The following is a 12,362-nucleotide window of genomic DNA, read 5'->3' on the forward strand; positions in this document are numbered from 1 at the left end:
AACCCTTAAAACTAAGTTTATGAGATAGTAGGCAATGGACAAAGGTGAGAGGTCTTTAACTAGTGTAGCTATAGTTTAAACAGAAAAGAGTGGAAGAAAGGGAGTGAGTATTTTAATTTTCAAGTTAATTTCTATTGCCTGTACACACTTTTACTATGGCTAATTAGGCAGAGCCACAGCATCCTGTAGCACCATTCCAGAGAAAACCTAGGAGAGTTTTTGGGATGTTTGCTTCATGCTTTTTCTTCATCATCGCCTTAAGACAAGGAATATAATTTCTATTCTGTTTACTTTGCCTAAAGAATGCAAAGGCTCCAAGAGTGCAGCATTTAAGGTCATTCTTCCACTAACCCAAAACATTTGTGTTTTAATGAACTGTCAGCTCAGAATACTGCACTGATAAAGAACTACATGGTAGAGTACCTGAAATTGAACTGTTATAAGATGAAATAATTTTTCTTATATGCAGTTGAAATATCATATCTGTTTGTAAAGGTTAGCATCCAGAGCTGTGTTTGTAATTAGACAATACATTATGTGTGGCACAAAGAAAGCATATCAGCAACAATTTGGCTAAACAGTGCAGAAAGCTTTAAGTGTTGCCAGAATACCACGGGACTGTAACAGAAGTGATCCTTATTTCTTTCAGTGTGTTTTCAATAAGAAAACAAGATTACTAGTACAGTTACTACCAGCAAAAAGATAACCTCTTATTCTAAACACACCAACAGGAAAATGGGCAAAAAAATGAAACTAAGTTCAATCAATGACATTGTGTAAATCAAGCAAAATTTACTTTAGCATGTTGTAAATATAAAAATCTTGATTTATATTGTCATTGATTTCTATGCTACAGTTTATTACACAATGACCATTCCCAAGGGGAATGTGTATCCTCAGCCAAATCTGAACAAAGCAGACATTCCACTATTATTCTCCAACAGCTAATAAAGGCTGAAATGTAAATCTGTTTCATGTTTAAATAAACATAGATATAACATATGCAGTCAACCACTTTCCTACACTGTTCAACACTATTATATTAGCAGTCTTGATACACACCCCCAACTCTTTTCGTGATGCTTCTACCATATACTCAATTCAAAGCACTGTATCCACTTAAAGTATTTTCCAACAGTTTATTGTGATGCAGAGCCAAATAAGAATTAGCTCCACTACAAATTGTCAGTCATGACTGGCCTTCAAAGGAAGGACAGTAAAACATTACTTAAATGCTTTTAGCAATAACAAAGACAGACAAAGACTTTGTACCTCTCTACTTACCGCTCTGGGTTATTCCCCTTTACACGAACCATTTCAATACTGAAGTGACTGAAAAAACATCATTCAGTTGACAGCTATGCGATCACTTTCGAACTCCAATATCCTCCCAGTCTGTGCATTTCATTTCAGAATTCAATATTTATTTTTTGCAAAAGAGATGCTGAAGTGCAGTATTACTTGATCTATGAAGCATTTTAAAAGGTGTGTTCAGAAGGTCATCTTCTGCTCCCTAATAAAGTTTGCCTGATTCAAAACGTCACTATGTTCTAAAAATATCACGTATTAATCTACCAATGATATAAAAAATTATTATTTTCTTCATTCAAAATCTATTTTTATAAGGCTTAATATTTAAGGGGTTACATACAAGAACACATTATGAACCATCTATTGAGGAACTTTATAGAAGCTGTCACTTTTCCTAACAATGATGTCAGAAGTGAAGAACCAAAAGGATTATTCCAGAGGCTGAACTGCCAGATCCAACAAAACACTGACTGATAAGGAAACACATGCTGTCTTGCTGTCTTTTTATCTGAGTGTCCTTTATCTGCCTTTTAAACGTTACTGTAGGGGACTTGGGTTTTCACAAAGATAGCTCTCTGAGGGTGCTAGAAGATTAAAAAGAAAAAAAAAAGGTGCTTCTTCAACCTTTATTTGTGAACATTACCAACACAACCCATAGATTTATTGTGGGAAGTCTTCACTGATTTGTTTATCGGTGGGTCTCATGACCCCAGTAGGGCCACTTTGTTCATTTATGATTCTGGACATCAAGCATGTCTGATTCCAGTGATGGCACCTGGAACTTTGTGTGCCAGGAAGCTTTTCCCTTTCCTTAGGCAGTAATAGGTTTCAGCCCACTTGTAAAAGGAAATCAGAACATTGCTACTGGTATAGCAATCTCCTGAACTCCTGCTGAAATACAAACCTGTCAGTACTGTTCAGGGTAATGGAGTCAGTGCATTTGCAACCAGTAAGGATTGCAAGGCCACCTCCAAAGCCAAATGCTGCAACACTCAAAGTGCAGTTCAGGCATTGTCATAAAGCAGTCAGGCAAACCGCAGGGATGGAAAATCCACTGTTGCCTAAATCTCTGGGTCTTTTCTCCTGGAATTCAGTCCAGCATGGCACAGAAATGGCACAGAAGCCTATTTCAGAGAAACAAATGGGGCCATGTAAGTAATAAAGAGGCAGCAGGGGGACTTGTTTGCTTGCTTGTTTGTGATTTTTTCCCCTATTTCAGACACCAAATCAAGACACATATAAGAAATTTGTACTGGATCAGCCCAAGATAAACACTTCCCTGAATTTTCAGTTGGCTGAACAAAGCATTTTGGGTCAAACAAATCATTTCATCTGTGAGTATGAGATAAGTGGTACTCTGTACCCCTTAGCTCAGTGACTAGATCATGTAATATGAGAAAGACTCAAGTTCAGTTTTCTCTTCTACCCCCTTTAGAGCAAGGCTTTGAGCCAGGTCTCCCACATTTGGGCATACAGCCTTTCTGTCCCATTTGAGTTCCCCTGCACCTCTGAGATATCTTGAAAATGCTTAAGTAAAAGTGAAGACGTTTGATTTAGCTGCAACTGTGGCTGAATTCAACCCAGTTTCATGGAAAATCTGTTTTGCCAAAAAAAAAATAAAATCAATTAATAAAGATTTTCCTGGAAGATAACACCCAGCAATTTGGACAATGGAAAAACATAGGCAGATTCCTTTCTGCTACACACAAGTATCTACTTTATGTCTGGGACTGGTCAGTTATAGGAACGTACAGATAAAAGAAGAAGTATGGAACAGCTGATATTTACCTTCTTATAGATGAATAGCACAATGCCAACTGTCAATGAAACTGTAGCCTTTAGCTTAAAAACATATAACATGCCTGCTCCGAAATCCAGTTCTCATTTAATCTGTGCAGCTTGTGAAGAAAACTCAATGACATCAAGAAACAGCTTCCCTTCACTAAAACATGCAGGAAAATGAAAACTTTGTGACCAAATTGGATCTGGGCAATTTTTGAAAGATACGACTAGCTTTTCTGCAAGTTTAGCATCCCACTGAATGTGACAGAAAATAACGCCAAAGTTACCAGCAGTAAGCTAATCAATTAAAGCACTGGGTTGCTGAATATCCCACTAACATTCTTTTAACATTTTGCAAGTCAGATGACAAAAAAGTGCCTTAAGGAGGTTTTAGTGCATATTACAACCTAATGCAATCTTTCCCATTTTCCACAAAGACTGACAGCAAACACAATACCATGATAATAGTTCAGCATGCAATTATCCCTGCTGAATTGCAGAGAAGGAAGGAGAAAGCAAATGAGGCCAACTAATGCAGATTCTTTAGATTTCTTTGTGCAGACAAAATCCAGAATGACAGAGCTGCAGGCTAGTAGGTCTATTTGCAAGGCTTGCTGCAGATATGTTATGCCAAGTATAATTACTTAAGAAAGGACAAAGACAATGGTGAGCATCAATCTCTTCTTAGAAGGTGGACTTGAGTCTAGAAGTCAAACACTATGAAGACCTGGTCTTTGGGGTCATGATGTAAAGTGTAAAGGGACACAACAATTATTATAACAATCACACTAAGGATACTGGCTGATACTGTACACTGTTGTAATGTGTGACTAACGCTCAGAGCTTGTTAGCAATTCAGCACTGTGATTATAATAAGGTCTTAAAACTTCACTGACTGTCAGCACGGCACTTGTCCTCTGTTGTTCCAAGCATCAGACAATGATGACCTGGGAATGGAGAGGGACACAGTTGATACCTTACTGGGTTTCAAGATCTTACTCCTCAGAAGGCTCCTCTGAGAAGTCACTGCAGAGACAAGATTTTTCTATTTATGCCTCCTCTGCCTGGCCCAGTGCCAATCCCTCTCTCAGGCTGGCAATAACAGATGTCAAGTGACAAAAAGTGACATCTGACTTCTTGTTATATTTTGTAGACAGTTAGCTTGGCTGCTTGCCCCAGCACTGGTTGACCTGCCACTTTATGGACTACTTGTTCTCCTCACTCATAACATAGTTTTTGCCTTATTCTCACCCCATTTTGTAGCTTGATATACTTTCAAAGGTATTTTGGCCACCTCTTCACAAGGCCTACAGAGGGAGTGAGCTTAGGATACTTTTACTGACTGAGAGTATTTGGATACAGAGAGCCCTCTGAGTCACTGCACCAAGCTGCACATCATCCTCTGCACACCAGAAGGTAAATGGCCTTTGGAGCTGGGAGTCTGACAGACTTGAGGCTGAGACCCCAGGTTCATGCAGTACTCAGAAAGCAGCTCCTTAGTCACTTTCATTAGTACAATATAACTACATCTACCTCTAGATAGAACTACACATACACACATCTATCCCGGTGAAAATTAGGATATTACTGTACAGGGTGTAATAGGAAGATAAAATTACCATTTTGAATAACTTCCAAACTAACTGTAGCATAACACATCATGCAACACATGATGGAAGGCAGATGGTGTATGAGCAACAACAAACCACTTGCTTCAGAAACCCTGCCTGTTCTGTCGTAAGAACATCCCCAGCCTTATCCACCTTATCCATTCCTCTCCTCTCCCTCCCAAATGAAGAATCACTTTTGGTCTGTGGTGTCCTAAAAGCAGTCCTAAATTTCTGGTCTAATGGATCATTCTGAGCTATCATAGTTTCTCACAGACTCCTACATATTTTTATCAGACTGAGACAGAAACGTTTAAATATAACTTTACAGATAGTTCACCATGGCCTTACTGGGCCAGTTAACTGGGTAGATGCTGTGCCAGCAGAGGCTGACACAGTATTTGGAAGACAGAAGGGTTCCTAACAAAGAAAACTGAAATAAGGAAGAGACTTTATCTTATATAAGGCAAGGTATTCAACAGCAGGGAAAAGAGTAGTAAGAGGTTATGGAAAAACAGTCAGTCAGTGGAATGGACAGCTGGGGAAAGCTGGAACAGGTTATTAGTGAAAAAACGTTATCAGAGCATCTTCTCTTCTTGGGATTCTCAGAAGGCCATTTACTTTCTGGTACACAAAAAGATCACATGCAACTTGGTGGTGCGACTCAGAGAGCTCTCTGTATCCTACTCCTCACGTTCAGTTAAATTCCATGACTTAGCCTTGAAAAAGAGGGCATCTTATATTACCAAAATACCAGTGAGAAGAAACATCTATGTTCCATTCAAAGAAAAGTAAAAAGCAAATTCCAAGACATTGTTCCCTTTGTATGAAAAGAAAACTTTATTAAATGTCTCCACAAAAAATGTACCTATAGGGAAAATATTTTTTTGGACTGAAAATGATTGGAAGGATTGAATGCCCCCACCTTTTTATCACGCTTTCCTTTTTTAGAGTTCTTCTTATGGCACTCCAATAAAGCCAGTCAGTAGGGGCAACTTAATTGTTCAAAAGAAAAGATATTTTGTAGTCTGGTGCCCTTTGTTTGGCTGATCTTTAAAAGGAAGAAGCAAGTTTTGTATCAAAAGTAAGTCTTGAGTGGATATATGAAGGACGAGAGAGGAAGACATCCTGTGTGTTACCAGAGGAACTTAGAGAGGGCATTCCATGTGGAAGTCATGACTTCACAGAAAGTACAAGGAATTAGAAAAATAGACATTTCCAGCAGAAAAAAAAATGGTGGGAATAATGAAATAAAATATAGGAAAAAATAAGGTGGATGAGTTCTGGGCCTTGACACTGGTAGTTAAACCTGATTCATCAGGAAATGGGGAACTGATGGAGGAATAAACTTCTATGTGTAAGGCCATGTGAGTAAGCAAGCAAGAGATGCATCTTCTCTGAGTATGCAGTTTGAACAAAGTTAGATAAGCGGATATAACCATATTGTGGGATGAATTTGTCATAAGTGTAAAAGCAGTTCTCCTATGGTTTCACAGCCTCATGGTTTTCAGCTATCCAAAGCCACCCAGAAGCAGCCCACCTACTTGAACTGTGCCTAGATTTAGAAAGGATTTCCACATTATTTCAATAGAAAATGTGTTGTTTAAACTGGGATCAGTTCCAGATTAAGATGGCACTAAATGCACATGTCTCTCTGTGTGTATGACTATATATAAATGTGGAAGTAGTCAGTGTGCAGTTGGTGCTCAAGCACCCACTATCATCAATAGAAATCCTGTCAATACAGCCATTTGGGTTTAGGGAGATACTCAGCCCAGCCGGAAGTAGACATCAAGGTTATGTTCTGCTGGTGGATTAAATGTGTCTGGTACTGTTCTGTGGTAGTGACGAAACTGATGTGGAAATTGTCCATGTCAGTACTAATCTCCAAAACAGAATGACCACCTCCAGTCTGACTATTGGATATGGTCCCTGACCTATATTAACTCTCTAATCATCCAGAAATTGTTTAGAAAAGTGATAGATAACTTAATAGACTACCAACAGGCTAGATTTCCACTGTTTATACTGAAGCTTGAATACCTAGTTCACATGTGGATATCTACTTATATAGACATTCGTGTGTTTTACTCTTCCACTGAATAGTCTCTCAAAGCACTAGCACCTGAAGCTCTTCCTTGTGCTCTTCAGTGTGCTTGAAAGTAGATGTTTCAAACATTGGTGACAAAATAGATGTAATGGTATAGCAGAGCTATAGCTCTGAAGCATTCAGCCGTACACTAAATGCCATGGAAAAGGCAAAGAGAAGTTCTGTGTGGCTGTCTGTGAATCTTATGTCCTCTTGACATTAGCTGAGAGAAACTCTAATTAAATCAACTGAGTTCAGTAACACTCATGTAAACCAAACAAAACTGAAGAGACACTCTGAATTTTAGTCTACTGTACAGTGCTGTGACCTTTCTAAGTAACATAGAGACAGATTTTCACATTTATATAAGGTGTATAGTAGTAGCGAGATGTGAAAGGGAAAATCTTGATATATTGAGCAAGTTTACCTTTGCATTTCTGAAACACTTCACAGAATAAAGGTGAAAAAAGTATCTGAGAAGCTTGGTCCAATCTTAATACAACACACCTGTGTGCCTGAAAGAGACTTTGGACAGAACAAATTATATCGGGTTACAAAGGATGATGCTTTAGCACCTCCATGAGGTGACACTTTAGACATAGTCTGAGCTGTAACCTTTACAAGTCCTTCTGCTTTTCTCTCAAGTTCAGCCCTAACTATATATATGTATTTATGTATGTCTGGGGTTTTTAACAAGTAGTATTTTTAATCATAAGTGGTTACCCACAGACTTTCCATGTGCTTTCCATGTACTGCCTTGACCTTGGTGGTGCTCACGTTCAGTACTTCAAAGACTTGGAATAAACACAAACATCTGGAGAACTTGTTCATTTCTCTACTAACTCTCTAGTACGTCTGATGAGTGTATAGTTTCTGAGATCCAAACCAAATCCCTACAAACAGAAAGCTCTCAAGTATTACAAAGAAATTATGTAATTCCATATGTTAACGAAGCAATTTTCAGATGAGTTGATCTCACATCATTTAGAGAGAGAGCTAAACAGAACATATGGTTAAGCACTAAGGCATTTATAGAACAGTCAAAATGCTTCCAAGAGCTCTGGGTTGTCCTCACTCCCCTCAACAAACAATGTGCACTGAACACACACACAAAAAAAGACAGGCACTTAATACTGGGTAACGTGATGGAAAGCATTCAGTTATATAAAACTCACTCCTAGAAAATAAATCCCTCCTCTTCCTCCCTTAGGCAAACAAGCACTACAATTTCTCCAGGTTCAGTAAAATGACTCCTTAACATTCTTCATTGATAGAGTCACAAAACATCACTTTTTGATACAATACCAGCAGAATTCTTGGCTTCATAGCACTCTGTGGTGCATTGGCAACATTTTCCTTGTCAGATGGTCTAGACCTTAGCACAAAATGTTACCCTGTAAAGCTTCAACATTAGGCATCCATTCACCCTACCTTTCCACCTCGGTCATGAAGAAAATGGACATGAAGTCACTGAAATTAGATTGAATTCAGCTTCCTGTCCTCTGCAGAGCTGCAACAGTGTTGATTTATTAAAACGAAATAACCCCCCACTGCTGGCTTTCATACTAAATCACGACGTGCACCAGTCATGTAACTGGATTACAGGAAGCATTAACACTAGCAATTGCCCTTTCAAGTTGAGCAACCAGCAACATTGCTAAAGGCTGGAACAAAAAGGGTCAGCCAGGGTAAAAAAACAAATGTTGCCACTTGCCCTATATGATAAAAACCAAAAGCACCAACAAGCAATAAGTGCTAGTTCGAAACAAAGAGGGAGCAATATATGTCTATTCAAAACAGAACAGACACCCTTGGCAATGACATTAACATTACCATCTACTTAATGTGATATTCAAGAGGAAGAAACAAAACGTTGAAGTGCAGAGACCTGGAAGGAGCAAGGCTGTGCTTGGATTATGGCAACCACCCTGCTGTGGGACAGCTGCCCTTTGAAGAAAGACGCCTTCAAAATTTCTTATTGTGGGGTTAGTCCAGTGAATTGCCTGGCTCTCAGCACTTCGGATTTAAAACATACACTTCCCCAAAGGCTTTTTCTGAAAGGATTACATTAAAAGCAAACAAAAAAGACTGTCCTTCAACACTTCCAGAGATAGCTGAAGATCCCAAGCAACAAACAGCTTTCATGTCATGATTAGCTCATGCTGTTATGCTCCCCCCTTAAAGCACATATGTTCTCAGCCAGAACAGAAGGCTTCAGAGCAGCAGCTCCATCCTAGAAATGCAGTAGCAAAGCTTTAGACAGAGGTCACTTAATGAGAACTTGATGTAGATTTAATAGATCTTTTTTTATGTGACTGCCAATTGAAAATCTGCCTCATTTAGTCTTTAATGCAGGCACAGAGCCAGTCAGCTAAAATCAGGGTAGCCCCAGAATATTTTCCCTGCATCCTGTCCTTCCATACCAAGTTGAGGACTGCGGGTCTCCAGAAGTGTACAAAGCTCTGCAAAAACAACAGGCCATAAGTAACAGCATCATTTAAGGAAAAAATGAGGGGCCATGCATATTCTCAGTTCCTTGCACTAATAGAAAGGTTTCGCCTTCACAGGACGTGAAATGATGTTGCTATGGAAAAAAGAGAGCAGGTACCTTTACTATGGATTTGGCCCTGCTGGCTTAGGCTAGCCTGGGGCATAGATGCACCCAGCTTGCCTGGCATCTCCTCCTCCTGATCAGTACCATTCAGTATTGGGACTCTGTGTACAGCTGGCATGTCCCCAGTGAAGCAAGGCTGTCAGTATCTTATTTTGCACTGATATGGACACTTACATACAACTGAATCTAGTCCACTGACTGTGCTAGTCATCTAATCTCAAATTAGTAGGTCTTGTTCATATTGGGTGCAAAAAGTCCAGAACACAGCTTTTTGATAGTATTTTTTTAACTGTTAAAACTTTAATGTTAGACTAATAAAATTACTACCTTTTTTTTTTTCCTGATTATTCTTTTCTGTGTCACTAGCCTTTATTACATTTGGTGCATTCATGAGGGCAGATCTCTAGAGGTACCAATAGTGCGAGGAACTTGTACACAATTCTGAAACACTTCGTGTGCTAACATGCCCTAGTGTTGTATGCTCTGTCTTCTTTCCTTGTTTGTAAAGGCCATTCTCTTTTAATCTAGCATCTTCTGTACAGAGTAATTTACCAAATTAGGCAAATAGCTGCTGATTGTAATTAGTCACATTGTTTCAGTTTAATCTTTATTAGTTCACTCTAAGGAGTGCATGAGCTGTTATGAATGGTTGTTCTTCCCTCCAGGAAGAAGGATGAGCCCAGTGCTCTTCTCCATAACCAAGCAGGGCTACCTATGCACCAGGGTGAGGCAGAGCAGTGTATGGGCAGAGCCTATACAGACTGTGCTGTGCACTCCACAGAGGACAGCTCAGCTGACAGTATGCCAGTCTACTGGCATGAAGGGTGAGGATGCAGTAGCATGGCATCAGTATATGATTCCCACTGACATGCCCTCCACTGCAGGAGGGAGCACTGCCATCACTTTTCTGAGAATGGGACAGATCACACACATAGTTAACTGAAAAAGGAGGGTCCTAGACCCTATCTCCCAGAAGGAGCACATATGGCTTACACCAACAAAAACATAGTTCTTATTCTTTGCAAGGAACAGGCTTGTTTTCAAACAGCTACGTAAGCATAATGGTGGATTCACTGGAGAAATATAATTGAATTAATCCTTTGCGTCAGCCTTTTAGAACCTCCCTGCCTCTGTTGAATTGTTCCATAAAGTTAATTTCCTTGTACCTTATGCAGAACAAGTTTAAAACCCATCCAGCAAAAGCAGTGGAAATACCAATCAAGACAAGAGGATTAAAGGCATTTGAGGCAAAGGTAAGTTCTTTACCTACAGAGAGGCTACATTCTGCACTGATGCATCAGATTGCTTGTTGATCAGGGTGAGGCTATATGAATTTAAGTTCTACTGAAGTGAAGAGTTTCAAGATGTGTGGTTGTTATTTAGATTTAGATGATCAGCCAGGCAGTAGAATATGAACTTTTGATACCCCACATTGCAATCAATGTCTATATTTATCTACAGGTATATTTACTCACAAAACAATTCCAGAACTCAGAAGAAAAAGGCACTTACCACAACAATCACATTCGTTGCAGGAATAGGAAGATTTTCCACTTCCAAATCTTGACCGGTCATAGCTAACAGATTGAGGGATGGGTCGTAGGCAGGTCTGGGGAAGGTTGATTTAACAATTATTGCAGGGTGCAGCTTGCTTATTTTGGTGTGGGAAGAAGAATGAAAATTTTGTTTGGAATTCTTATAACTGTCTGTATCCAGACTTTTCTCCACGCTTTGCACATGGTGATAAATAAACACAGGTTTCCCACTCTTGCGCTGATGAATTGCCAAAAAGTGGTCATTGTCTCCAGAAAAGCAGCCTGCAGAAAGAGAAGAATAAGTTTAGAATGTCTTTCTTGGGTGTTCTGTAGATGGCACTGGGAATCTGATAAAATCTTTGGATTCGACAAGATTTTGAAAGAATATTTGTGGAATACAAGAATTCCCTTAAAATCCCACAATGCAATTTCTATAGAGAGAGTCTACTAAGTATGTGAAGTGTATCACATTCTTAAACTCATTTTTACAGGGCTTTAAAGGATGTTATTTATACTTCCAGCCAGGGTTATATTTCACAAATGACATGCAAGAACAGGGCACATGCTCAGCCAAGTCCAACTTTTGTATTGGCATCAACTCCAATAGGAAAATATATGCAGTCTGCTTTCTGATTTAATTAATCAACCAGTAATGCGGAAGATGAGAATTACTGTGATCATCTTTTATATATGAGGACTTGAGGAGAAAAGGCCAAGAACCAGATCCAAAAATCAGACTTAAACATGTAAGAAAAAGAAGGTAAAGCTCAGATGCCTGAGTCCATAATCATAATTCTGCATTCCCTGTTCAGCTGTCACAAACAGCTTAGATCAGGAGCAGGAGGACTTATAGTCCCGTGTGCCACCTCCTGTTATGACCCAGCCTACAGCCAAGCATTGCCTGGCCAGCCATCTAAGCACTTGGCTCTCTGTAGAGGAAATAATAGTTGTGTGGATTTAGCCATACCTTGCATACCTTGGTGTTGGGCACAAGAACTTTTTAGATTCCATGCTTTTAATAAACTGCATATTAGTAAAAATTAAGGGTGTTTTTGTTAATAGTCAAAATACTTCCTAATGATGCCTTTATTAAAGGAACCAGAAATAACGTTTGTTTTTTTATTTTACATATAAAACATAGTCAATCTTTAGTTCCTTTGTGAAGAACAAAACAGCTACAACAGCCCAGCTCGGCTCCTAGTCTGGGAGTCAGGCTGTCCTTCTGAGCAGAAAAATAGGCAAGGATCAGCTCCTTTATAGATAAAAAGTAACTGAAACTGCACGAGTCACCTCTTGGAAGAGCACTTTGAGAAACCCACTGTGGTACAAAAGGGACTTTGTGTTCTAAGAGAAGTGAACCTGGAGAGCTCGTTCTGATCAGCCTGGAATTTCCTCTTCAGAAGCTGTTGGAGTTAATGGCAATG

General features: G+C 39.3%; 1 protein-coding gene across 1 annotated transcript in view; it reads right to left on the reverse strand.

Annotated features, from left to right (window-relative positions):
- PTPRR (protein tyrosine phosphatase receptor type R) overlaps positions 1-12,362 on the reverse strand; it is a 154,152-nt gene that overhangs the window by 126,614 nt on the left and 15,176 nt on the right. The window contains exon 2 of the mRNA XM_064449550.1: positions 10,916-11,220. Within this exon, the coding sequence (XP_064305620.1) occupies positions 10,916-11,220 (305 nt within the window). The remainder of the gene's footprint in view (positions 1-10,915; positions 11,221-12,362) is intronic.

Source organism: Phalacrocorax carbo, chromosome 1 (assembly GCF_963921805.1).
Source record: "Phalacrocorax carbo chromosome 1, bPhaCar2.1, whole genome shotgun sequence".
Lineage (NCBI taxonomy): Eukaryota > Metazoa > Chordata > Aves > Suliformes > Phalacrocoracidae > Phalacrocorax > Phalacrocorax carbo.